This window comes from Pagrus major, chromosome 13 (genome assembly GCF_040436345.1).
Source record: "Pagrus major chromosome 13, Pma_NU_1.0".
NCBI classification, from domain to species: domain Eukaryota; kingdom Metazoa; phylum Chordata; class Actinopteri; order Spariformes; family Sparidae; genus Pagrus; species Pagrus major.
In genome coordinates, this window is record NC_133227.1 from 21,941,404 (window position 1) to 21,969,402 (window position 27,999).

General features: G+C 42.2%; 1 protein-coding gene across 2 annotated transcripts in view; it reads left to right on the plus strand.

The window, feature by feature from the left end:
- The first annotated feature begins 2,763 nt into the window (after positions 1 to 2,763).
- sh3pxd2b (SH3 and PX domains 2B) overlaps positions 2,764 to 27,999 on the plus strand; it is a 39,409-nt gene continuing 14,173 nt past the window's right edge. For both annotated transcript variants that reach the window (XM_073479391.1, XM_073479392.1), the window contains exons 1-5: positions 2,764 to 3,078; positions 6,563 to 6,643; positions 16,841 to 16,916; positions 22,066 to 22,142; positions 27,539 to 27,630. In XM_073479391.1, coding sequence (XP_073335492.1) covers positions 3,007 to 3,078; positions 6,563 to 6,643; positions 16,841 to 16,916; positions 22,066 to 22,142; positions 27,539 to 27,630 — 398 coding nt within the window. In that variant the 5' untranslated portion in view covers positions 2,764 to 3,006. The remainder of the gene's footprint in view (positions 3,079 to 6,562; positions 6,644 to 16,840; positions 16,917 to 22,065; positions 22,143 to 27,538; positions 27,631 to 27,999) is intronic.

A 27,999-nucleotide genomic window follows, 5' to 3' on the forward strand; every position in this document is an offset into this window, starting at 1 on the left:
GTACAATACATAGAATACCAATCTCTCTCGAAAAACTCTGAATCTCTGCAACCACACCGGCTGCACTGTCTATATTTATGTCCCTGCCAATGTCTCACATTATGGGAACTGCCTTTTTTCCCCTAATGACAGCAATTTAGGAACATTGTTCTTGTAAGCTCATGACGGCCAGCTTTTATGTGACTGATGATCCTTTACGTGCATTTCTCCATTTTTAGCCTTTTGTATATTTTTGTATTATGATTAATATATTTTCCGCTAAATTCCATGATCTATTAACAGAACAGTTAGGTCTAAATATGTCTGATGATAATGACTCTGGCAGATTTTTCTCCTTCTCCTTTCATATAAACTTTGTTCCATTCCCCAACATGGACTCATGTAACCCCTTTTTTACATAATCTTGGATGTGATGCAATAAATTCCTTCTCTCATTTCTGCTTTTGATATAAGTGGTTCTTATTTCCCATAACCCAGCTGGAAGTGTCGTGACAACTGGGGATTCACATATTTTCATTACTTTTCATAAAGAATAAATTGTTTAATATTCTTAATTCTAAATTTTAACTTGACAATTCTGATCCCTCATTTTCTCCCTAATGCAGCCATCGTTTTATGTTAATCAGCACTGGTTCTGCAAGAAATGTGCCTCCTCAGACAGTAGAAAACTGCCACATATACAGTATTGATGTAATGATTGAAAGACACCAAAAGATGGAGCTGTCTTGCAACAAAATTGTCAAGTCAAATCTGAAACTTGGTCATTAGTCTCTTTATTAGACTGTAAATATTAGACACATCACAGGTGTCATCTTTGCAATATTTGAGTTAAAGTAATTACAGTTAAATCTAAAATAAATAATTAAAGCACAACACTGTCAGAGGCCTACTGATAGGGAGATAGGGATAACATTTTATACCCACAAAGCACTTTTCCAAACCAAATTTAACACATTTAACCCACCGCAGCTTTAATTATCGCATGACAGAGATAGATTAACCACATACACATGAGGATATCATGTGATGCAGTCTCAGTGAGTTGAGTCAAGCTCAATGGTTCCTCCCTTTCACCCCATCTCCAACCAAAGATTACGTTTTCCACCATTATTAAAGGAACAGTTTCTACTGTTTCATTTGACCTAATTCCCCTTTTCGCTGTAAACAGGAAACCTGTGGTGGATTTAGGTTGACCTGCCGACCATGTCGGTGTCCACATACACAGGGGACAGGGGACAAACACGGGTGCACGAGCAAATTACAAAATGATCCTTAATTCCCCACATTAGCTACATTTTCATCCAGTTACAAACTGTATAGCTCTGATACCAACCAGGGGAACTTGTAGGCTGCATCGATTGAACTTATAGAGTAACAAGCCAAACTTTTTTTTTAAATAGAAAGTACAATTTGATTAAAAATATATAACCTGTTTAGAGTCAGCTAATACTAACTGTATACTAACACCTGAACACCACAGAAAGAGTGTGCGAACTAGCTAGCGGTTATTAGCAGTAGATAGGCCTAGCTATCATTAGCTAACTGTTTCAAACAGCTAGATAGTTAAAAACAATTGTTAGCTACTTTGAAATAGCTAAAAGGGATGGTTAACTGGTTATTATAGTAAACTAACGTTATAAATGTAGTTGCTTAATATAGGCCTAGCACTTCGTGGTGGTGACGTTTAAGTCATGCGACGGCAGTGTAGTCTGTTTATAGCCTAATGTTAGCATTTTACTTCTAGCGATATAATTTACGCTTCAAAAATCACAAAAGTGGTCTTCATCTGTGAAGATTATCTTGCTGAACAAAACATGTAAGTATCATAAACTTGTGTTTGTACCAGAGCTTGTTTTTTGACAATATTCCTAAATCCAATTTAAAAATCCTATTGGCTTTTTGTGGAGGGAACCTGGGCGATGCTAACTTCGGTGTTGGCCTTCAAAAATACGTCATCCCTGCATAACTGTACAACCGTACTATAAAGGGACAGAAGGATAATATAAGATTAAGGCCCTGTTCACACGTACACGGGTATTTCTTAAAAACAATTTTTCTATGCATTTATGCCTTGCGTACACACGTAAACGGCATTTCAGGTCACTGAAAACGGAGCTTTTGGAAAACTGAAGATATTCAGAAACACTGTTTTCAGTGTTTACGCGCAGAAAGGGAAAACCGGGGTGTTTTGGGCTTGTCTCCTTGGTTTGGCAGGCTTCTGATTGGCCAACGTGGCCTTTGGAAAAAGATCATATCCACACACTGTTGCTTTGGCGTACGCTTGATAAGCCTGCGTTTGCATTTTCATACTGTTGGTGTGGATGGGAATCTCTTAGAAACTGGAGGTGTTTTTAAAAAATACCTGTAGACGTGTGAACTGGGCCTAAAAAAGAGACACAAATAAATTCACCACATCCTCTTCCTATGTGCCCTTGAGCACATTGCCTTTTTAGACAGAGGTGTCACTCTCACTCCCCTTTTCAAAATCTGTGTGTTTTATGGATTATTTCAGTCCAAAGTTTTTTAATACATGTGGCTCGAAGTATTCACTCTCCAGTAACGTTAATACAGCTTTAAGCGAGCAGCAGACTGAAGCCAGAGTGATCCTTCAAGCTTGTGGTTTGCTCTGACGCTGGAGGGGCTGGTCCATGGAGCCTCGTGAAGCCTCCCAGTCGCTCAAAAATTGGGAGTGGGCGAGCTGGGATAGGCTGGGAGTTTGGTCGGAGCCGTCAGCGGGACGGGACTAGGCGCAAGAAACACGAAGATCATTAACTTGTGGCTGCTGAGCGGCTGAATGTTGCGACAGGAAACCTCGACGCAAGAAAAATAAAAGCATTTGTTGCGTCCTGAGGTGGTGTGTTGTTGTTTTTTTACGGATCTGAGCGGCGCGGATGACAAAGAAGCGTCGCCGTGCAAAACTTTCTCAGCTCGGGGTTTGATCGCTCCTGAAAAACCCAACGGGGGTTTCTGTTTTTTTTTACCGTCAAAGAAGAAGAGGACGTCAGAATGCCACGGCGCACCGTGCACGAAGTGACCGTGCAGGATGTCCAGAAGAGGAGAAATCCCAACAAGCACTACGTAAGTCTCATTTTATCATCGCGACTAAACAAAAAAAAAAGCTCTGGCTGCTTTAAAAGTGCAGATCGAGGATCAGACTGCAACACTTCTCCCTTTTTTTCCTGTCGGGTAAAGTAAAAAACAAAGAGAGTGTCAGATTACAGTTAACCAAGCCAGCCGAGATGGACTCAGACTCTTTTAGACTAATCAGGATTTTATTATGAAGGCAGTTAGTTAGTTAGTGGAGAAGCTGATTTATTCGATCCAGTCGAGAAAAGACAACAAGCACTAAAGTTTGGATTAAAGGAGCATTATGTAGTTTTGGGGAAGAACTTTTAATCAGAAGAGAAAGATCCTCATTGACTGATTTTGTTTGTTTTGATTGTCTAAACATGTAAATAAACAAACTCACCTTAAACAAACTGACCTTAAAGGACGACACAGTTTCATACTGTTTTACTTTGTTTACATGTGGCGGACCCTGCCACCTTTCCCAGCTTCAAACAGTGATCTGGGGACCTTATTTTCCTGAAGTGTTTATTCAGTTAATGGGAAAATAAATGTGTCTGAGTTTCTACAAAATTGAAATTGAAAATGACTTTCTTCTCCAAAACTAGTGCTCCTTTAAATAGTTTTATATTCTTTTAGGTTTTTCCCTGGGGCTTTTCTGGGTAACATCCCACTCTGACTCTTCTCAGAAAGGTCTAATTCGTCACTTCTTTGTTCGAGTGTTAGATATAACCGGCAGCCTTTACTCCCTCCGAGGTATTTTGTCAGTATGTTTGTTTTGGGTGCCATTCAAGAGCATTCAAATGGATCCAGCTCATGTGACCCTGAGTCCGCATACCTTTAAGTGACTATCAGCAATTCAGTGTCACATGTATACATGTGAATGTAGACATTGTATCATCATCACCAGAGTCTGCAGTCTGACAAAGTCTCTTCTGGTGCTTCACATACGCCTGCTGCCACGTGTGGGCCATGGTCGAGGAAGTGCCCAGAAAACATCTTAATAGGCAAATCAATCCCGTCCACACACCATCCAGACTAATCCCCATGAGTGTAGCGTTCAAATGGAGCACCCCAGCTTTGTCACGCCTCAGGCTATTCAATTTAGTCATGAAAAACATACCTAAAGGCACCGGTAACCAGGAAGTATAACTAGCAGGGTGTCTGAGGTTATTAAAGGGAACATAAGGCAATGTTTGAACAAGGGAAAGGCCAAAACGTTGGGCTGCGTACCATATGTCATGTGGCATTTATAGTTTTGTGACTTCAGCTTTGTAAAGTACGTTGTACAGTAATCATTTAGGCTTTATTTTAATCAAACGTGTCCGCTTTTTTCCAAAGTTATCAATAATGCAACTGGTATTTAGTCGAGACATTAAAAGTGATAATGTCCTGATGTATAAGAGACGTCAGATGATAATGCTGTCATAATCTCATTAAGCGTCTCTTCATTGCCATACAGTATCTGTTCCATTACTGTGTATGGGACAGGAGACAAGTAGGGACAGAAGAGGAATCAGCATGTGGATATTTTTCCTGTTTAAACTATCATTCTCCCGCCGCTGTTGGAAAGATTGTGTGGGAGACAAGAATGTCAAAAAGGACAAAGACCCGTTGCTCGCTTTTCTGCAATTCATAAACAATGGCGCTTTCATCATCGTGTGTGAAAGTGAGTAGCGGGGGGATACATGTGGGTGAATTTGTCTGCAAAACAGTCGGTTTGAAGTGACACACATGACGGCATAGGATCCAGAGGGGCCAACAGTGGGAGCCACTGCCGGGCCAAGGCCTCGGCAGGTGTTCGTGTTAGTTCCGTGTACATGGTGCGCGCCTGTATGTGCGCTCATATATGTTGGCTTGCGTCTGTCTGTGTGTGAAAATGATGACTGGGTTAAGGGACCAGCAGACCCGCTGTGAGTGTTAGTGGTCAAGGACACAGAGTTCTCGAGGTCCCGTGTCTTCTCCATCTGTCTGTGTGCTCTCCGGTGCAGCCCGTGTTGTTTTGTGCCTCGCGCACGCTCTCTGTACGTGCCGGCCGGACACCTTAAGTCTTCCGCAACCCTCAAGGTACGGGTAAGAGTACAAAAAGCAACTTAGACCTGTTCTTCTTGAAGCTATTCATGGAGAAGGAAAAAGAGACTAAACCCAATCCCGATGCGACCCTTGCCCCTGCCACGTATCCCTTAGCACTTGGTAGCTAACTAGCCAGCAAGCTAATTTTACATTGTTACTACTGATTTGTGCGTGACAATCCCGTCTTTTGGCTATCGACAACAACCGACAACATATTTCATGGGGGAGATTTCATCCACGACCCCTTGTAACTCTGTTCTGAGGGGCAAGGGGGCACTCGAAAACCAGGGGCAGGGGTAACAATCGGAACTGGGCTTGGGCCTTACTTAAAAGAGCAGTTTATTGCCAGTATTAGTGTTTCATTGAGCAGAGAAGCTTTTATAGCTCAAGTTATAGCTCTCCTTTCCTTCTGTAGAGCTATGGCTTCAGACTAATTTGCCATTGTAGATGTTGTACTTGTTGTAATTCTTTTTACTGCCTAGCAAGGAAAAAGAAGTAATTCTAAACCTTTTAAAATGTACCGGCCCTCCCTCTTAATTGTTGAGAATTTATGAGCTGGTAAATAGTTGCTGGCGACAGACAATACCCTAAAAATAGTCCCGATGCTCATCTTAGTGTATAGATTGTCCTCACTTGGCTCCACTGAATTTGGAATAAATATGTACTGTTTTTGAATGAAGACAGCCTCCCTGCCGGCCTCTATAGCTCCTGGAGGCGGTCCATCCGTGGCCGTATGTGACTCTAGTGTCCTGAAAGAGACAGCGAGGCCAGAGAAGGTCTGGGAGTGGGGCCAGCAGCATTCAGCCAGACACGGCGAGCCACCGGGGAGTTTCCAATCACCTCCCTGTCTCTCCCCTCCTCTTCTTCTTCTTTAGCGAACAACATTAAGGACTGTGTCTGTTGCCTGCACTGATCAGGCTAGATGCTTGGATTGTTTATAATGTTTGTATGAGGCAGAGGGAATTTGCTTTTGCACTTGTACAAGAAGGAAAGTATGTGTCTGTATCCTAACGGTGTGTGGAGAGCATACTGGCTAAATTTTGAATGTGAATTCACGTCATGTACTAAAAGTCTCCACGTCAAAGTCAGGAATTGATGTTTCCATTGCTGCTCTGTTCTTCCTGGCAATACCTGCCAAGACAATGTCCCTCAAAAAGACAGCTTAGTCGAATCTGCTGCGTTAATACAGGTTGATGACTTCCTCCTCAGAAGGAAGTGATGCAAATGGAATGGGAAATGAGATAATCGGATATCCCTGTTGTGTTAATGTGAACAGATGATGACACCGACTCTCGCCTGTCTATATTTCTTTGGGAGTCGCAGCCCTGCCAATTACTGGCGCTATGAGTCAGGACTGATGCTGCCGGTAATGGCGGTTTGTTAGTTTAAATGTTTCATTTGTTTTTCTCCTCTGCTTTTCCAGGTTTACATCATCAAAGTGTCCTGGAGCGATGGCAGCACAGAAATCATTTACAGACGCTACAGCAAGTTCTTCGACCTGCAGGTGAGTAAGGGTGTTACTGTGTGCACGCGTAACTGTGTGTTCGTGTGTGTTGGCGTGTGCAGTTAAATGTTTCAGGGGTCAAGGAGTGCGACGAGTTATAGTTCCTCCACCGGCGAAGACCAGCATGGGTCAGGTAGTGAATGGAATCACTCTCTCCATACGGCACTGTCCTCCTGTAGACCTTGTGCTTGTAGCCAGGCTCTCCCTGCTCCACCCATGTGACACTGGTAATTATATTGTGCGAGAGGAGTCGGAAAATGTCCCAATGAAGTTAATAGAGGACAGTGATGAATGCGACGACCGCACTGATGACCACAGAAATGTCTGAATCATCCTCGAACGTCACGCTGGCAGTGTGTGTTGCACAAGGAGGGAATCTCATTAGTATCCTAGTTTCTCTTCCTCTTTTGAAGGTAATGGATCTGGGGCCCTGGCCACGTCTGAGCTTAGAGAGCATGGACTCAAGGAAACCCAGAAAGGCAACCGCTTTTAATGAGCACATAGTCGATTTAGGCGAAGGATACTGTCAGCCCTAATTGAATTAAATTCCTTTTAATTGATTAGGATGGTCCAAGCATGAGCAATGAAATGAAGAATTATAATGCTCCGCTGGGGGTTTGTCTGAGGCAGCAAATGTAATGTTAACCAGAAGAATGCAAACTATTTCATTACTTATTTTGTTAGTTTGACCTGAGCCTACAAAAGCTGCCAACAGTCTCACCTATAAATCAGCTCATATCACTCTCATAATTGTTTTTTAAAGGTTGCACCTTTGTGTTGTTGAGCCCGGGCCAAAGTAAAAGTTTATGTACAGCTATTAACAGTCATCTGTGTAGTGTTATGAACACAGACGGGCAAATACCATTTAGTGAGGGCTGTTGTCTGCTCTTTGCTGATAACATATAATGGGGTATTAAGTCGCCTGTGCCCTCAGTTCAACTATTGTCAACTAGCGAGAGCAGCAACAACAATTAAAAAACTTGTCTCCTCCTACAAAAAGCACAGACCCCATCCCTCTTTCTTATTAATTCCTATGGGGCGTATTGACACAAATGATAACGTTTTCATTGGAGAGACAAGAAATCTGTCTAATCTAAAAGTGTATTTGGTGACATGTGTAGCGAAGATCTTGTACATCAGTGCTAACACCTTTCTAACAGTGCTACTTAAAGGGGCAGTATGTAAGAATTCGAGTTGAATCAGCAGAATGTGAAGAAATGTGCAGAGATATCTACTGAAATTAGCATGCTAACCAGAGAGCACTGATCCGTCCCGGTCCAAAAGTCCTGCGTTAGCAGTGTTAACGCTAACCCGGAGCTCCCAGTCCGAACCGCTAGCTGCAGGGCTAACTGAGCTAACAAGCTAACTGCAGCTACAGTTAGCATATTGCACCTTTTAAGACTGGGTAATATACACCTTAGTCTCCATCACAATAAATAATCACATTTATCCCTGTTGCTATGGTTTTTTGTCTTGATTATTTTTCATTTTTCTTGATTAATTACTGTATGAACAGTTTAAGATGCTGGAATCGAGGCTGAATAGTTGGATGAACATCTGTCGTTTGCTCCTGTAGAATTCAGACCACTTATTTGTGTTTTAAAAATTGAAACTTGAAAGTGAATTAAGTCTGGCGTGAGATTCCTTATTTTGGTAATACAGTAAATTTTGGTTTCATCATTCAACCGTAGCTTTGCTTTTGATGTTTTGGCTCAAGAACAAGGCTTTTCAAACTTTGTTAGTGGTGTGACTAAGAGAGAGGAGAACATTGGGGGACCGTCAGATATCAAAGAGAGGGGAGTTTCTTTTTTCCAGTATGGGCTGGAAAGTGTGCTTGAGCCAGACATCTTAGCATCAGATGAGGTAATAGCTGTACCAGAATTAATAAATGACTCTTCATGTTGTCATCGGAGGCTCGGAAGCACAAAATCTCTCTAGTTGCCCAAAAATATCTAAAAAAAAAAAAACCCAAAAAACCCCTATCACTGATAATTTTAACAATATAATTCCATGCTTAATTTATCCACACGTCAGCGTATTACAAGCGCAAATTACTAGGTACGTCACTAAAGACCTACAGTATTACTTCAATGGTAATTACTTGAGCATGTATGAGATATTGTCAGCAGGGACATCCCCTGCCGGTCTTTACCCCTGCCATGCCATTCAGCTGCTTCCTGCCGTGTTGACAGCCTGTGGGTGGGCTCGCACTGGTGAAGGAGATGTAGATAAACTCAGCTGGAGAGATAACAAGCCAATCTTTTATCTCCTGTTAGGTTTGGCATTGAGATATGAAAAGCCACCTTGAGGCTGTGGAATTTCTTTTCGTTAAGTTAAATGCTCAACATCTCACCAGCTTCACTATGACAACAGGCTTTTACATGCATGTGTCAGCATTGTTTCTAGAGCTGTTTTATGTAATCTTTTTAAAAGGTAACTGTATTGTATTGACCTGTTACACTGTGCATTATGATGAGTATTAAAGCAATGGTTTGACATCATCAGGCGTCATCCCACGTGCCCGGCCAGGATACTGACATATAGCTGAGTCATTCGGCTCCTCTAGTGACCATTTCTTAATTTCCTGTCAGCTTCCTTTGCTTTTTTTTTTTTTTATCCTATCCTGTCTTTATACTGCCCGCTCTGGTCATCTGTCATTCTGTGGCTCGATGCCGTTGTCCTGTCATGGGATTAGGAGTGGTTTATATAAATATAGAAAAGATGATAATGTAAAAAATGACACGTGATGTGTCTGTGGTCACTTCTCAAGCCTCACAGCCAGACAGGAAGTGTTATTCACCACATCCCGTCAACACAGCTTGCCCGTGCAGCGGATGCCTTCGTTCAACCAAGGCAATGTGTGCCTTTTGTGTGATCGCTGACCACAGACCTTGTTTACTCACTCAGTCTGCATTCAGTATGATTTCAACATTTATGACTGGGGGATTTGTATTCTTCCAGACCTGCTTGGTTATCATTATTTAAAGATGTGTGCATATTTTATATTTGGACACATTATCAGCCATGTTCCTTTTTATATAACAAGTAAAATCAAGAGCAGGGCATCTTGAGAAGACAGTGATCCTGATGACGAGGAGTAAAACACACTAGATGATTCTGATCCTCCTACTTATTTGCATTCCTTCCCCTTTTTAAAAGTACTTCTGTTGCACTAACTTGCCCAGTAATGACTCTGATTAAAGTACGTAACTGTTAATGGAGGTGATAAACAAGAATAGTGTAGAATTACCTCAGAAATGCACTGTCATGGCTGAAAAATCTCCCTAATTAGGGATGTCGTGTACATTTTAACTTCCAGAAAATACCCTTCAGGAGTCAGATGTTCTTCTCACCCAAGATATTTCTGCTGCTTCTCACCCACCTTTTTCCTGCAACACCTAAACCAGAGTCTCTGTGTAGCTGCTACCCACTAAAAAATAGCATCAGAGAGTTTAGTTTCCATTTCTACATACTGGCAAAGGACTCCATGGTGAGACAGAATTATGGTCTGCACTTATGCATAAATGTATGTAATGCAAAGTATGTGTTGGTCTTGCAAGCTGTTGAATACTGAGGGAATGAATTGAGCGATTAGCATTTTAACATAAAACCTGTGGGGTTTTTCCCTTCTCTGTTTCACTGTGCTGAATTGTGAACAAAAATAGACTGATCTGCTCCTCCAGACAGATGGAAACTGTAGAGATTTTTAGCCATGGGGTCATCCTTGAGGCTCTGCAGTTTTATTTCCATGTCACTAAGAACAGTTTCCATGCTGCACACGTGTCCACCCGACTTCACAAGCGTAGTCTTCCAGCGTTCCCGGTTGCTTTTGATACAGGATAGACTTTTACTGTAGGAAAGCTGTAGGAGAAAAACCAATACATCGCTGCTTGCTCATTCAGTTGCACAGCTGTCACATATTTTCCCTCTGCAGTAATCAAGTAACAAAAGTTTTTTAAGGGAGGGGGGGGCGGTTTATTTTGCTCGGGGCAAATGGGGCCGCTTGTAGTGCGCATTTCGCAAAGCAGCAACAATGTGCTCATTTCCTTCTTGTCCATTGGCCGTTTTCAGAATAAAATATGCTGTATGCACCCTTGGGTAGTAAAGTTTGTTCCAGGAGCGATAACCCAAAACACGTTTCTGAAAAGCAGGCACCCTTTACTGAGGTTCTTTGTCTTCAGTGTTTGTGTCAGGGATCTAGTTGTTGTGGACTAAAGAAAATGATGGTCTACCTGAATAATTACCAAGTATTTAAACCACCGAAGATGAACAATCGATCGAAGGACAAAACGTGCAGTGCTATACACCACCAAGCACCCTTTTTAATCTTCTTATTCATATGCAGTCATTTATGACTGCTGGGGATGGCAGTGGTTTCTTAACAGCGTGGCCCAGTCTCAAAGCCAAGTGTGAATGGGAGCCCTGTTTTGCTGCTTAACCATTTGTTGTCTTTGGCTGTCTTGATTTAGATTTTGCAGTTGTCTGTCAAATGACTAGCCTTGATAGGGAGTAGTCGTGTCTCAGGAAAATGGCTTATTGTTGCTGGTCGTTTGACAGATGACAAGCACAAACAAACCCACTTGCCCTTCCCATCACATACATGTCTCCACTTAAGATGGCAAAGAACCAAACAGAAACTGATTGAAACTACCGTAAGAATTTACGTTTGGGAAGTAGTGCTTCACATCTTGTGATTGACTGGTGACCTGTTGGGGGTGTACCCTGCCACTTGTCCCATGCACGCTGGGATAGGCTCCAGATCCAGGAACCAAGAATAATAGAGTGAGTGGGTATACAAAATCAATGGATGGAAATTGCAACTGGCTACTAGGAGGTGGTTGTGGGTAGCAGTACACCACTGAAACACTGGAGCGACAAGTCTAAAAAACAGTATGCGATTAAGAACAGGCTTTTCAATTTGACATTGGGCCACTAAAACAGTAACTACTACAACTGGGGGGTTAGAGGTAGGGTTGGATGATATGAGACAATAAAAACAATGGAAACCGATTCAGATTTTCTGAATTGGTCCGTTATTGAGATATTACTATGCCATCCCAGCAACAGATTGAGCTGAACCAGACAACAGCAAACAGGTAATTAACCTCAGTATATAACAATACAGTATATCAACACTGACATATAAAAATCACATAAACCATGATAAAAGATTTTATTCATACTGCCCCTGTGAAGTGATCAGGGAGAAGATTGTAAATGACAATCTAGGGTCAAGATTCTTACTGAGCCACAAGCGGACCCTGCTGTTGTTAAACTGACTCTGTGCTGTGACCTCTTTGGAGGTGGATATGTGAAAGGAGAATGGCCCTAAAGGGATTAACTAGTGTAGACCATATAAGGCACCAATATCATCTATGAATCCCCAGAAATATGCCTTGGTTGTTACTATTTTGCTAACACCAGCATAGAATACTAACCAGGCAACCAGTATTAATCAAAGTAAGGGAAACAGGGGCACACTTGTGTATAGTAAAGGTAGATGTTATTATCCGACTATACATCCATTCATCATCTATACCTGCTTACTCTGTTCAGGGATGACAAGTTGACATTGAGCTCAACCTCATCTATTTCTGTTGAAACAAGGAAAGCAGTCCTTGGCAGTTTGATTGAATTTTATTTAATATCTACCCAAAAAACTGGCCAGGATATTATTTAATCAAGATAACCTCCTATTTATTTCCAGAGCTATTACAGTTGATGATAAGCCCTTGGCATCATGTAATATGGTGTGTTCAACTGTTAACATTGACAGACAGTCAATAAGTAGATTAACAGCTCAGGCTTGTTGTGGGGTGTTTCGGTAACAGTTTGGTTGCCTGCAAAGGGTTAAATATGACCTCAAGCATGAATGTACAGTGGACAGTCAAAGGATCTGAGGTCGACTGAGATAGGCATGTTGCAGAGAGAGCAGCCATTGTTCCCTGTCCTTTTATACTCTCATTCAAGAGAGTCTCGGGCGCCTCAGATCTTCTTTATTAGGCCTTTATTTGCAGGCTGATGATGTGTTTTAAGCGGATATGGACTAGACAAATTATAGCCCCTTGAAGGGTTGTGTTAGTGTCTGAATCAGCAAAAATTTGGTAAATGAAAGTAGCAGTGTTTAAAAGTTTCTGACATTACAGGGCATATAAACAGACTGGTTATGTGACAAAGGAAAGTCTGTTTTTTTTTTTCTTTTTCATTACTAGTGGCAATATCAACTTTGACACCGCACAGCACAGTTAAGACGCTGTGCTGTAAACACATTTTTGTGTTCAAATTGTCTAGACTCTTGCCATTTTTGCTGTTTTAATGCGGGAACTCTAGCATTGTTTAAAATAATAGCACTGTCTCCCCTTCAGGCTTTGGTGAATGAGTCCTTGAGTGATAATAAAGTAAATCAGTTGTGAAAAAGTGGCAGATTATGGTATAAATTGAACTTTTGACAGAGTTTTTAATAGTCTGACAGAAGATATTACAGCACATTTCCAGAACTGATGAGTTCATAGACTGTAATTAGCATTTTTGTTACTGTTAAATGTGATCAGTTTGTGGGGATCACTAAACTTACTATCTGTATCTGCCCTTATTCAATCTATATAGTACTAATGTGGCATCATTTTTCTTCTAATTGAAGTGAACTCAGCAGGATACAGATTACAATAACATACTTCATAGGCTTGGAAAGTCATGTGGAGATTGACTGACTGTGTGCCGCCTTGGCTTGTCATCCTCCTGCCTGTAGAGCATGAATATTTGATGTCGGGTGCATGATGTAACTGGTATTTTGAAGAGACATCTTTACTCTCTCCAGATGCCTTTTCTTGTTGGAGTGGCTCTGATTACAGAGTAGATACAAGGTTTGGAGTAGACACAGAGACTGGGTGTGTCTGCACTCACAGTCAGACACATGGGAACAATTACAGTGTGTGGGGTATTGGCTCTTCTGTGTTCGTCTCTCTCTGTCTGCCTGTCTCTTTGCCTATGCTGCCTCTCTTAGGGTGGTAATGTGTAAATGATGATGAAGCATCTGACTCGGAAGCCCTCAGCGCTCCTCTGATCTCCTTCTTTGCCTTCTGCTGTATGTAAGACTAAAGTGGACTGGCTCGCCTCTTTCCTTCTCTTGATTTTGTGTACAAAGAGGGTTCATTGCTCACTTGTCTGACCCTCTTTTCATTGCTCGTTGTTTAACGGAGGAAATCTTTGTTGTGGCTTCAGTTTTATGATGCTAAGCTTGAGTGCTCAGAGCCAGTGAGAAGTCATTTAAGTGCGACCATATCTGGTCTGTTCATTGGTGTCATAGGATATAAGATAAAATATAACCAGTAAACACCAGTTTTCTGAGATGCAATTAATGCCAAAGCCCATGTCTGTCAGGTATAAAAGCTAAGGATGTTGTTTGATTATTTGTTTGATTATTTGGTTATACACATGTCTTTCTCATTCAGATTATTTGGGTTAGGGTTAGTGTATGTAATGAGGCTTTTGCATGAAATGGTCAAACTAACACAATGGACATTTAGAAGCAGAACGAGTTAGTGAAGAAAAAGTGAAGTAGAAACAAAACAAAGGCCAATTTCTGCACAGCTGAAGATCTGCAGAGATTCATTCACTTGTAAAACCTATGTCCTCTTTTACGCTTACATATATCATGTTTCTTCCTTTTTTTCCTGACTGCAATAGCTGTCAGACTTTTGGCTCTGTTGCCACTGTGGCACAGTTCTGATTTCAGTCTATAATGGCTACACGAAACTTGCAGCCTTTTTAAAGCAAAATACCTAATAATACTGTGGATATTTACACGTATAATGCAATTTTTCAGTAGCTTTCAACATTTAATCTATTCTTCAGGTTGTCTTAGTCGGGATCACAGTGGCAGGAGGGCAGACTATCAAAAAGTTACTGCCTCTGCGCTTTCCTCAAAATAGAAAAGTATCAGGCTCTATCTACTTAAGTGATGTGAGGCTGTTTAAACATTATGCCACTCATTGTTTTATGGCAACAACACCCCTTTGGCGCCTGGCTCGACTGAGGCAGGGTATAGAAAGTAATACAAAATTCTATTTGGCACAAGTCTCTGCTTTTCCCATAACCTCTCCATCACCTCACCTCATATTACACTTTCCCCCGGCTCCCTTTGTTAGTTTTGGCTCAATCCAAGTTATTGTTTCCTTTCAAATTTACCAGAGGGCATTTTGTGACAGCTTTACTTAACTTCTATTGTTGGAAAAGTCGCTGTAGAAACAACATGATTGCACTGGTGAAAATATAGCAAGAAAACATTTGATAGCATTATCAGGTAAATATTGTGAACAGACTCAGGACTATGAACTTCAATAATAAATCAAAACTCACATCAGTAATGTCAGGTGTGCCGGTAAAAAGCAGCATCCTACAACACACATCTTCTGCCCGGTGATTCACACGTATAAAATTAGATTCAAGAGTAGGCGGCTCGGAGGAGGCCGATCACTGGTACAACAGTTTATGTTCAAAGTGTTTTTTGTTATATAATAATAAATTGATTCATTTATGTTTCATGTTGAGAGCGAGATGCACACTTGTCATTATTAAATACATGATGAGGGGGATCACCAAACCAAATGCAAAATCTTCCTTGCACAACACATCAAAAGTTTGTATTTTTGTTGATCTGAGCCCAGAAATTATGCATGAAAACCCACTGTGAGATCTGAAATGTAGCCATTGAGGGTAAACATTCCTGTTTTGGTATTGCCAGTCCTGCATATTTAAGAAATTTGTCATCTCTCATACCAGTGAAGGTACTGAGATATTTAACAGTGGAAGGAATGAAAAACATTCCTCTTTAGATATTTAGCGAGCCAATTTGTTTTGACCCTCAAAATGTTTTTATCAGGTTGACATTGAACAGAACATAGTCAGAAATGATATCAGTTTCATTATGTGATGGCCCTGTTGGAGTACCTTCAAATGAGGAAGTCTGTATATGGGACATTTGCCCATTGGTCACTCACTTGCTGACAATGAAACCATTGACACTATGTCTTGGTGTTCTGATATGATATGATCAATTGGCTATGAAATCACAAAATGGGGTTTTCTTGTATTTCATTCAGTCAAACTTTGGCTGGCTCTGCAGAGCCATGAAAGACTTACTTGATTCCGCTTAACATTGTTTTCTTGTAGTGAAATAAAATTAGCCTTGGAATGTGAAAGACCTCTCTCTGTTTTTGAAGTATTGGATTCAGTCATTTGAGTGCAGCATCAAAGAAAAGTCTCAGACACTCCTTTCACAATTTTTTTAATTAAGTCAAGTATTTTCCTTCCTAACCGCAAATCTTTTGGTTGGACGTTTAATGTGGTTTTTACCTCAAGCCCCATGCAAAGATCCATATGGGAAGATGATGTGCAGATCCACTGTCAGAAAAATGCGTCAGAGGAAGAAAGAGTGCACCTAGAGTTCACTGGTCAATATGGCCAGGTGCCATTTTATTGAGCCCAGCTGTATGGAGGACATGCACAAGCACAAAAAATATGTTTACATATATTGAAAGAATCTATGTGAATATGTGGCGGTACTGGCTGTAAATTCCTTACAGGCCAGCCCAACCTACACAAAAACTACACAAAAAACATGTAAAACCAGGGGAATGCCCAATTTCAACTACTGGGACAATAAACCCATAAATGAACAAATACCTCTTTTGGATATAATGAACAAATGCCAATGCAAGTCAAACAATTGGACTGCTACAAATATATGAATGATTATATGTTAAAAGAAAAAAGGAGAAAAGGTCTGTTGAAGTAAAACAAAAAACTGACTCTGACTGAGAATTAGTTGAGAAAAAAAAGGAATAATCAAGAGAAAACGCATAACCAATATAAGAAGCCACTGCTCTCTGGCCTTTGAAAATGATGGGAACAGAAATGTTCCACTATGTCAGTGGTGCCTTACTGCTAACAGCCCCCTTTGCTGCAGCAGCATAGAAGTAGAGGGGAAAAACCATACCATCTGCTCAGGACATTCCTAATCACTGGCAGGCCTTACTTTATTGGCCGAATTCCTTGTAGGAACTGCTGATTTGTAAAAATAAAAATGTGAACCCTTCCTCTTACGCCTCAGCTATCCTGCTGCGTGTAATGAAAAGTGTGTGTATGAGTGTAAATGCTTTGCGTGCTAATAAGTTGTAATTAATTGTTGGGTTTCAGATGGAATTGCTGGATAAATTCCCAGTGGAAGGAGGCCAGAAGGACCCTAAGCGCAGGATCATTCCTTTCCTACCAGGTAAGAGTTAAACACACGCTGTCCCCAAGGCCCTTTCACACACACACACACACACACAACTGTGGCTTGTTTGGAAGGAAAAGGGGAAGAACTTGTTTGATATTCAGTTGAGACACATCAACAAAAAATGGCAAAAAGTTCCTTGAGGATTTGCCACTTTCTCCAATTTATTTGAATATGGGTCTGGGTCCCTTTTGGGTTTTGAACTATTTGTTGGACAAATAAAACAAACTGAAGAGGTCATCTTCGATTTCAGAAACTGTGACTGGCATTTTTCATTATTTTATGAAATTAGCAAAACACAAAGAACAGCGACCTCATTGATTATCACTTGAATTCCCACCTCACTGTATTGTTGTGTCTGTAACTCATTCTGGCTCCCTTTGACTTGTCCATCAGAAACATTGGCACGCCTTCGGTTGAAATGTGGACAGTAATGACTCAGTGATGGATGTGATGAACTGGAGGAAAGCATATTATTTTGCACAAAAAGGAACCAACCAGAACAATCAGCTCCAACCGTAATTGGTCTTAACCACACTGTTTCTGTGAACGAAGACAGATTATGTTTATCCGTCTACCAATACGTGTTCAGCCGACTCAGCTGATCTTTAAGCATGTAGCCCACAGACATATTAAAAAATTAAACACATCAGCGTTGGAGCCTTTGGGTGAAACATTAAACACCTACCTGATCATAAAATAAAAAGGTTATAATGCGTGCCATTCATTATGAGCTGTTTTCGTGGCTCAGCCGCATGATTGTCCTGGCTGAATCATCATCTTATGTAAAACCTGACTGGCCAAAATGATGCTCTCTTCTTTTCAGTTTCCAGTACTTTCCCACAAGCACAATGGCAACGAAGTTTGTTTGGAATATGGGCTTTGGGTGTGTGACCAACTTTTGAAACAGTTTGAGATTTAGATCTTGCTGAAAGTAATCCTTTATGAGAGTCGGGAAGAAAGCCTCACCCTAAGACCCCACCCACATCTCCCCTACCAAGCTTGGGACGAGTGGGGGATAGGATTTTTTTTCTCTTTCCGTGGCCTCGCAGGTCTGGAACTCATTGAGAGAATACACACACAAAAGCACACGCACACTCGGGCTGTTTGATGAACTCTGAGTAGGAGGAGGGGAAGGGGGAAGAGAGATAGAAAAACACTGCTTTTCATACTATCCCTGCATAAAGTCACACTGATGGATACTATTACAAATCCTCATCTATCTAAACTCTGTCTGCTTCTTCCTGTTTTTAACACTTCACCCTGAAATTCTAGATTTTCTCTAAGATTTTTGTCTTCTTCCCATCAAGGATCTTAGCTTTTTCTTCCTGTCTTCAAATGAAGCTCTGGGTGTTTGATAGAGACTTCCTCTGGTTCTCTGTTGAAGAAAATAACCATCGAAATGCCCCAGATGAAGCCACTAAGTCCCCAACGCAGACGCCAATGGTTAAAGAAAGAAAAAGAATTGGACTCTAAATGGCACCCTCTAGGAATGCCACTGTGGAACTGTTTGCTTTTGTGGCACAATGGCGTTAGCAAACATTTGCTCAGCGCCTGCATAATTTGAGGTTTAAGAGAATGACCATTACTACTCCTAGATCCTGGATCAGGTCATACACCTCTCTGAGATGGATCCTAAGCTAACATTTGCCTGATTTGCAGAAGAATTTTCCTGTCAGCCAAGAAAAAAAAGACTCGCCTCACAGAGCAGAAGTCTGGACTGTGGGCTGAGGCCATCATAACAAGACACGGAAGTGGTTTTCCCTACTTGGTTTGGTTTGTTCAAGGCCCCGAGCTGTTTTTACTTATTTGGTATCTCCACATCAGCAAAGTGGCTTGTCTGCATGTGTGTGTATTAGTGCAGAATGTGTGCTGCGTCTTTGCCAGGTGTGCACACCAAAAGCTTGGCCAAAAGACATTCAACCTTTGAAGTTCCAACAATTCCAAATCTTAGCCATTTAAATCCAACCCTTAATCTTTTTTTTATACAGAAGGTGCACTCTTTTGCTATCTCAAGATTGTGTACAGAGTACCTATAGGCCATCTGTCTTCTCAGTACCTCTTACGGCGCTTTTCCTTTGATATGTTCGTACATGACATTTAGATAGAAGTGATAAACTTGATCTGTTTCCTCCAGAGCCCTGAGCGATGCTCTTCAAGGCAGTGTCAGCAGGTCAGCCTTTGAAAAAGAGCTGATATGCTTTTGATCAATCATCTGAAGTTGGGGTTCTTAAGCTACGAGTCAAAAGCCAAGATGGAATGTGGGTCTGTTTCTTTAGGGCCCCTGCATGATAAAAGAGGTGATACTCCTGTGTCAACTTGGATCCCAGAAGTAGGATATGAATTTGTAATAAGGGTTGACTTTTTGCCCCTTTCCTCTTAATGATGGATATCATACATGCTATTTCAGTTACTCTGATTTTCTGGGGATCCCACAGTCCAAGTTGGTCCTGTGTGAAGCACTGAAAAAGACAAAATGACCAAATGGTTAGAACGACCTTGTTGCTTATGCCTGATTCATATCACGTTCCTCTCTCGTCTGCAGGGGAAAGCAATCACTGCTCTTGTCTACTTGAATGTGGTGTACCAGTAGCAAACCTGTCTTTTATGTTAGCTTATGAAGTTGTGTCTGCCCTTAGTCAGCATTTTACCCAAGAACGCAGTAATTACGACACACACAGTCAAGTCTCAAGTCTTTAAGATTTAAGTCTGAGTCCATGTTTTAAGTCTACAGTTTGGTGTTATGTAAAGGTTTTAGCTACTCAAAAATCCTCCAAAAGAGCCAAAGTAGGGTGAAAAAACAGGAGGAATTCATGTGTGCTGAGCCCAGTGATTAAGAGGTGAGCGCTGAGAACAGCTTTCTGTGTGTGAGGTGTGTAACAAGGACTCTCTGTGTTCCCATCTCTATCTGTCTCTGCTCGCCATCTACCTCCCGCACTCTCCCCAGGAAACAAAAGTTGTTTGATACCCTTGGTCAAAGCTGGCTCTGAGATTTGCCATAAAGTCTACCCTGCCTCAGCCGTGGCTCAAAGGCTGCAGCATTTCTCCCCCCTCTTCCTCCTCCCTTCCTAAACAAGCCGGCTGCACCCATGAGCTGCCGTGCATACAGAGTGGGCAGTGTTGAGTCAGTGCTTCTCCCCTGACCCCTGAGAGCTTTGGAAAACCGTCAAGAAAGCTCTCTGTTTGAGGAGTGACGAGGGGTGGAGAGGAAGAAACAGACTGAGAGAGGGAGGAGGAGGAGGAGGAGATGTACGCATCCAGGGGTTGACTTTTAAATCTCTTCAGTTTTCGTGAGCTGTCCAGACGGTGTGTCCTTTTGGCTGCTTTGGCAAGATATTGCCAAAACCATAAAGACTTGGAATGTCTTCTCTCATTCTTCATCTAGTTAATCCTTTATCTGATATCCTCCCTTGTGTAGTACTATGCTGTTCTCTTCTGCACACATGTGGTGAGAATGAGGGCTCATCGGACCATGCACACTTTTTTCCTACATCCTTCATTCTTTTGTTGTTGCTGGATGTGGAAGAGTTAGAAATGTCATCATCTACGTAAATGTGAGCAGCTCTGTGGAGGCTGTAAGGCTTGTTGTGACAAATTGTAATCTGGATGATAGTTTTTGAGCCTTAGTGTAAATGTTAAAGAGGTGTTGGCAGAGTTAAAGGTATCTGATCATCTTTAACCTTGGTGATGTTAGCTGCCCATCCAATAATTCGACTTTGCACTCCAAAAATCTCAAGACTGCTGATGTTGGGATATTTCACCATCTAAGTGGAAATCTTACCTATTCAACCTCTGAGGACCTTGAATATCTGTTCCAAATTTCATGGGAATCCATCCAGTCAACACACTCCACTTAAATTCACACCTGATGAAAAGTCAGGACGTCACCGAAGTTGGTAGGATTCATCCCATGGGAACCACGAATGTCTGTCGTCGAGATAATTACTCTAGCTTTCCTCTCTAACGGTATTTTTATAAAGAGAAAGTGAAACTATAAAGAGAAAGTTTGTGAACATGTGTTGTTTCTCTTTGTCTTTTCTTTTGTTTTTGTCACGCACTCGGGTAACTCGTACAGTAGGTTGCTGTGGTTCGATAGAGTGCAGAGGTGGGTTGTTGGTGGTTGTGGTTCTTGTGTAAGATGTGAAGGATCTGAGGTATTCTGAGCTCTTTCCCTTGATGTATCTTTATATTCTCCAGTCTTTGTCACAAGATCAGCAGTAACACAACACATAAGTATTCATATTCAGACGCTGATGATCACAAACAGCCATCGATAAGCCAACACTCACTCACACAAACAGAACAAACGATTGTGGTTTTAAGCTGCTTTCAGTTAAGGAAGTACATTTTTAGTAACATGGAAAACATGGAGGAGCTGTAGGGGGGTTGACTGCTCAGCGGTGATCCCCTGTGAGATAGATTCATGTTTCAGCAAGTCTGCTTTAGATACACTCTAACCTCTTGATGGGGCTGATTCAGTAACTTTTCAAAACATGTCCCCTTTTCGTGTTCGGGCTCTCGTTTCAGCCTTGACTTCCTGCCCGGTTGATATGTTTGCATTAGAGCGGTCTCGCTGAATTTATTGGAGAAACTTCAGCAGCTAAAACAAGGAGAGAATAAATGCTGGCTCTGAAAGTTTCGACATACCGCGAAGTTAGAAGAGTGTTTTAAGAGGCCTATTTGTAGCCGTTTCTTGTTATTGTTATGGCGACCCGGCTCGTCTGTGCCTGGGGTTATTTTTTGCCAGGAGATAAGAGCAGTGAAGGAGCATTTAAGCTGTCATGCAGACATAATTTGCTTTCCCAAAATCATTTATTCATGACTCGGAAAGGCCAGCTATTCACCTAGCTCCTTACCCACCTTATTGTGCTGTCAGAGTTATTGATGGCATGACTGTATTGTGTCTGCATGCTAATTCACGAACAACGTTTTTGTATTAGCCACTGTGTCCTTATTGTCCTTCAGTGGACCCCTTACTTTTTAAGGTTGCTTTTGATATTGCGTCAACCAAATGGAAAAAGCAATTCAGTGTTTGTTTTTTTATTTGATGACACTGCTTTTATGTGCATAACAGACACAAATAATGACTGAAAATAATGAGTTTGGCTTTTATGATTCTGAGTCTGTTTTTCCTGCTTTGTTCCAGGGAAAATCCTGTTTAGGAGGAGCCATATCAGAGATGTGGCCATGAAAAGGCTAAGGCCCATCAACGAGTACTGCAGGGTGAGTATATTGACCAATGCATCCCTGGAGATCTGCTGTGGTCGTATGTTTTTGCGGTTCGGGAAAGCTACACTGACCTCTGAGCTTTTACATCTTCAGCACAGTGAGCTGAAATCAAAGCAGAAAGTACAGCGGGTTGGTGGGAAAGGAAAACAAGTATCCCACCCACGTTGTATGAACTTCATCATGAACAGGGGAATGGAAAATAATCGTTTCATGCCCTCTGTGTGTGTACGAGCAGCACGAGTCGCTGTTTCTTTCAGAACGTGTAGGATTACGCTGAGCTACCTGACCATCTAATTTCTGTCTTGTGGTTTTTCTTGTCACAACATGTCTGTGTCCTCAATTTGTAAGTCATTCCCTTCATTTGTTAGCTATATCCAGACACACAGACACTGTAGTTGTTAAAAATCCAAACACACGGTTATATTCATTAAAGTTAAGCACATGGGCAAACTCCAAGATTTCCATAACGGCTGTATTTATGGGCTGTTCCTACAACAGCTGTATGAATAATGCCATTGCCCTTCTAAACTGGCACTGTCTGGTTTGTGCCATGCTAAACTCCCCGGAGCCAAGCCTTGGTGACAGAAAGTGTCGACCCTGCTGAGGTGTCCTAAAAGCTCCCCAGGTGCTCTGCAGCTGACTGTGAGCTCGCTGCTAAAGGAGTCAAACTAAAGGAGAATTTCTCTCAAGGGATCAATAGTGTATGAGGAAGAAAATCTGTTTCTGTGCAGCCAAATGTGAAGATGTCATTGCATCTCCCAAATGTACAGTAAACCACAGTGATCCCTGCGGACAAGAGAATTTATTAATGTACTTTATGTGTTTATGCTGTTAAGTTGCTGTCAGCGGCAGAAGAAAAAACACAATGGACTCCCAGTTTCTTTTTGAGCGTAATAGTTTGTCGTAATCTGCTGGTGGTGTCTAGTAAACCGTTATGAAATACAGCAGCTCTTTCCACTTAAGGCAGATAATGTAAAACCTGTGCATTATTCAGCCCATTACATGGCTTTTTACCAAAGAGATTAATCATTCGGCCTGGAGAAAGGGGTGAAAAAATGTAACTGTACATTCTGAGTCTCCAGTGTAGCAGAACTGCAACCATAAAACTGCCAATAGCTAGCGACTAATTGCAACAATTTGACAGAAATGTAACCCCGGCAACCTCCGTGAGTACATTGTGATTGATGCTCAGCTTCTTAGCAACAACAAGAAGAACATTTTGCACCCTTGAAGTAAATTCAGCGTAATGTTTTATAAAAAAAAACAATTTTTCTAATTTAGGCTGACACTGTTTGTCTGCAGTAACCAGGGAGTGAGTCTGTTTTGCAAACAGGGGTGATTACTGCTTATGATCAGGTGTCTCTAAAGGGATATCTTGCCCACAAGGTCACATGGTTTAGGTGTGAAACAGTGCTCTGGTATTCAGAAATACCAGGCAGGATGAGCTGTTGTTGTATCTCATGTTGTGGTGGTAACTATCAGCAGTGAGTTGTGCCAAAGGCGGAGAGCTCGTTGCTGCTGAGCTTGCTCCAGTCAGCACATCCACAGCCTGTAGGTTGTGTTTTTGTTCAATTTTAAAGGCTTGCCTCAGGGCCTCTAAAACCATACACACCTCCATCTGCCTCCGAGAGAGAGGGGGGAAACCTGGGGATGTTTTTACAAGTTACTTCTTGGCCCTTACTCATGCCTTCTTTTATTATTTTGTCACGGGATCACTTCTCTTCTCCGTGAAGCATCACCATACAAATTAGTTCCTGATTCTTCCTCTCTGAATGAAAATAACAAACCGCGAGGCTTCGGAGTGAAGAGAAACATTGTATGATAAACAGAGTTGAGCGCAGGAGGGGCTGGTGACTGTACAGCTACTCCACCAAGTGTCGTCTGGGGTTAAAGGAATGTACAGCTGGTGTAGGCAACATCTTTAACCACTTATCTGAAAAATAAGTAGTTTATAGAGTTTGGGGGGTTGGAGTTGTTGGTTTCGTGACTGTGGGTGTGGATATTTATGGGGAATAACAGCCACACCAATGCTGTGCTGCAGGCAGGGTTGTTATTGTGGAAACGTCTGAAAAATTGCATTCACCTGTTGGAATCGGCTTCGATGGACATCCATGTTTGGTCAAAGTTATTTAGGATTGAAGGCTGAGGGGTGTTTTCTTCTTAAGATTTTATGCTGTGCAAGAACTTAGTTACAGTTATATGTGAGGATCAAATACCTCAGATTATGTGAGAGCATTATGTACAGTGGAGATGAAAACAATCCTGTCGTGCTGCTAAATTCAGACAGCGATAAGTCACACATCTTGCCAGCCAGCGAGCGAGATGCCATCTCGAACATCAACAGTGTCCGTCTCACATGGCTGATAACGATTCAAAACAACATTCGGCCCTGTGATAGCATCGTGGCAGGTCAGATCTCAGAATGCAGTGTTGGCAGCGCATACAGGGTATTACAGTAACCGCCGGAACAGATCTGAACTTGACTGTAAGCAAAAACAAAGTGCCATTTTTATCCGCCCCCGCATGCAGTCGGGTTGACAAGGTGAGACTTCATGTTTTTCTCGGGGAAGAGCAGAGTCAGCCCTTCTGTTGCACAGCTGAGGCTTTAACCTGACTCATATGGAAATTCCCTGGTTGTAAAGTCCTGTGTTTTTGTTCGAGTCAGGAAACACAGTCGGATTGAAAAGAAAGAAGGAAAAAAAACATGGAATCGAGGATTGTTTGGATAAAGCCAAGTGTAAGACTGCTGAGCTAAAATGACTGGAAATGTCACACGGTTGGATGAAATGCATCAAAAAGTCTGTTTGATTAGAACAAAAACTGAGGAGAGCAGCCTTTGTTTGATAGCAAACGCTCCTAACAGTCCGTATTCACAGCCCTTTTTCAAAAATGGACACAGTTTTTAGTGAATGATGCCCTTTTGAGATATAACCGACGTAAAAATACAAGATCTTGAAACTTCTTGGTTGTTACTGTGCAGAGATACAGTCACTGTGCATTGTACTGTATTGGAATGCACAAGTAGATCTCTCATTTCCATTACCTATTTTTCCTTAGAGGAAGCACACATGTGCACACACTCACACAGACCCACACACTCACACACACACACACACAAGCAGGCACGCACAATTACCTTAATGCTGCCTGCTGTAAAGAACACCCATAAAGTCCATTTGCTGTAATGTACCCTGAGCCTCCCTCCAGTCTGCTCCCTGGGGAGAATTGTAATGAGCGGACGGGCCACGGGCTGACACGAGGGGAGGTATAAATTCAAGGAGACGATGGCCTGTTCTGGATGCACTATGACCTCAGGCGCAGCGCTGCCTTCTGGGCTGCCGGACTAGAGATTGGGAGGAGTCCTCTGGAGGGATCTCAGGATGTGGACGGAGCTACTGTAAAAAGTGAGATTTAGAAGGACGTGTTGGTGCATAATAATCGAGCGATATTATATGTACCATGAATCAACAAACATGTAAGTAGGCGCACATGCAAAACACAAGTTCTACTCATAGTTCATGGCGGCAGTCCCACTCTCCTTCAACACAAGCTGTTGGCATGAACTTATAGTCATAAGTATGACGGGCGAATGTGGCACATGGGACAAGGGCACCTTGGTGGGTCTTTGGCTCCCATTCCATACCCGTCAGCCCTGACGTTATATCAGTGTGTGTCAGAGAGTGCGAGAGGTAGACAGAGACTCTGCTCCCTTAAAGGACTGAACTGAAACACTTAGGAGTATTAAAATCAGAGGTAGAGGCCAGCAGAGGAAGCTTGATGGATGGCATTGAGCTTTGCCTGCCAGCGTGAGGAGAAGGAATGGCCTAGCTCTCCGAGCCGAAAAGAGAGATAGTCACCACGGGGTCGTTAGCGTCAGTTATTCTGTCTTCTGGTTCGGGGCATCAAGCCGTTGAGGTGATTATCTGTTTCAACCAGTCCACTAAAGGGCAGCGGCGAAAGGGTAGAAGAAGCAGATAAAACAGACTCAGGAGAAAACAAAAAGAGACAGAGACCGTGCGATAACATGACTAGCAGTGTGTGCGAGGGAGAGGTCACACCAATAAAGACACAGACGACTGTGGCTGTTTGTCTTTCATCTCCGGCAGTGTTGTCAGGACTCATCTCTCTGCTGCCACTGATCCTCCACAGAGGCAGAAGATTAGGGAGGAAGGTAGGCGAGACGGATCAATGAACTGAGCTGAGAACCAGCTGGTGTGACTGAAGAACGCTGCAAAAGGAGAACCAAAAACGACTAATTTTACTCATGTGCTTTTGTTCTGAAACTGTTAAGGTTTTTGCTCTTCATAATTGAAATTGAAGAGCAGCGGATAATACAATTACTAGTCAAGCCAAGTCTTAATTTATTCATGAATGAAAACGACTCGCATTGGCCAAAGTGCTGTACAGACAGTAGGTGGCTGAAAACACAAATACAAGAAACACAGACATAAACATTGGGTACACAGCTCACAGACACAAATACACAACATGTATGCAAAGGCACAGGTCAAAAATGAGCCTCGAACACGAGGGAACAACAGTGAGTTTTGAGCCTGGACTGGAAAGAGTCAATGGAGGGGGCGGATCTGATCTGATCATAGATAATAGTGGCTCGTACGAGCGACGGCGCAGCCATCGTGCCAGAATGTCTCATTATTGACTATCAATATTAGAAACAAGAAGAAATGTGAGAAACTACAGAGCGCGTACGACTGTCCAGGCTGCACAGGCCTCCTCCCAAGAGAAATGTTTTCAACCTTCATTTGGAATTGTGCAAAGTTCCAAGTATGTCAGACTCATATTGCTGTGGTGTCATCAGTACATATGATGATGGCAGATTTTGCATTTCAAGTCAAAAGTCAAATGCCTGCAAACTTCCCTCCAGTTAGTTAGAACTGAAGAAGCCTCTTGGGTGAGAGGTGAAACGTCTTCAAGAAAGTGAAACAAGTCCAGTCGCCTACGATACAGCTCTTAGAATTACCATGACCGTGATGACTGAGAACCTTTTATCAACATGTTTGTAATTAACCAGAAATCCAGAGAACATGTGTGATCAAAAAAACATCACCTCTCTGTGATAAAGGAAAGACAGCTGTGAACTGTATAACCTCCATGAGGGAAGATCGTCCACAGGTAGTTAAAAGGACAGTTGAGTTCAATTGTCAGGTAAAACGTCTGACAAATAAACATCAGAGAACAAGTTGCTTCATGCCTCCTGCGAGTCTGAAAGGGTCTGAAAAGGCCCTTTCAAACTGTATGCAGTAACTGCTTGTTTTTGGAGACTCAGACACACAATCAACACCATAATTAACCTCTGGGTGACTTCTGTGTGTACTGAAGTGATTATGTGTGATGACCTAGGGTTTCCTGTTATCGTTTTGTGTCTGCAGGCCCTCATTCAGCTGCCAGTCTACATCTCCCAGTGTGAGGAGGTCCGAGTGTTTTTTGAGACCAGACCTGAAGACCTCAACCCACCCAAGGAGTAAGTACCCTTCACTTACAACAACCGTCATTGTTCTCCTGACTAATGTCATGTCCTGTCAAGTCCTGCCAGAATCTTCCCCCCAGACTGACGGTAATGAACATTCATTACACCCACCCTGGGTATGATTTCATCCTGTCGCGCTACCTCATGTTGGATTTTTTACGCAGAAATACACATGATAGGTCCTTTTCTAAATGCTGAGTTAGCATTTAGGCATGTAGCTGCAGCTCAGTTCAGCCACCAGGCTCCATGGCTGTTGCGAAGGCTTGCAGACCTGCTCTGACGTCTCTTGTAAATCTCACTCCACACATTAGCCTCATATCCAGCGCTGACAGACGCAACGTGCCAAACTTCAGCAGGAAATGA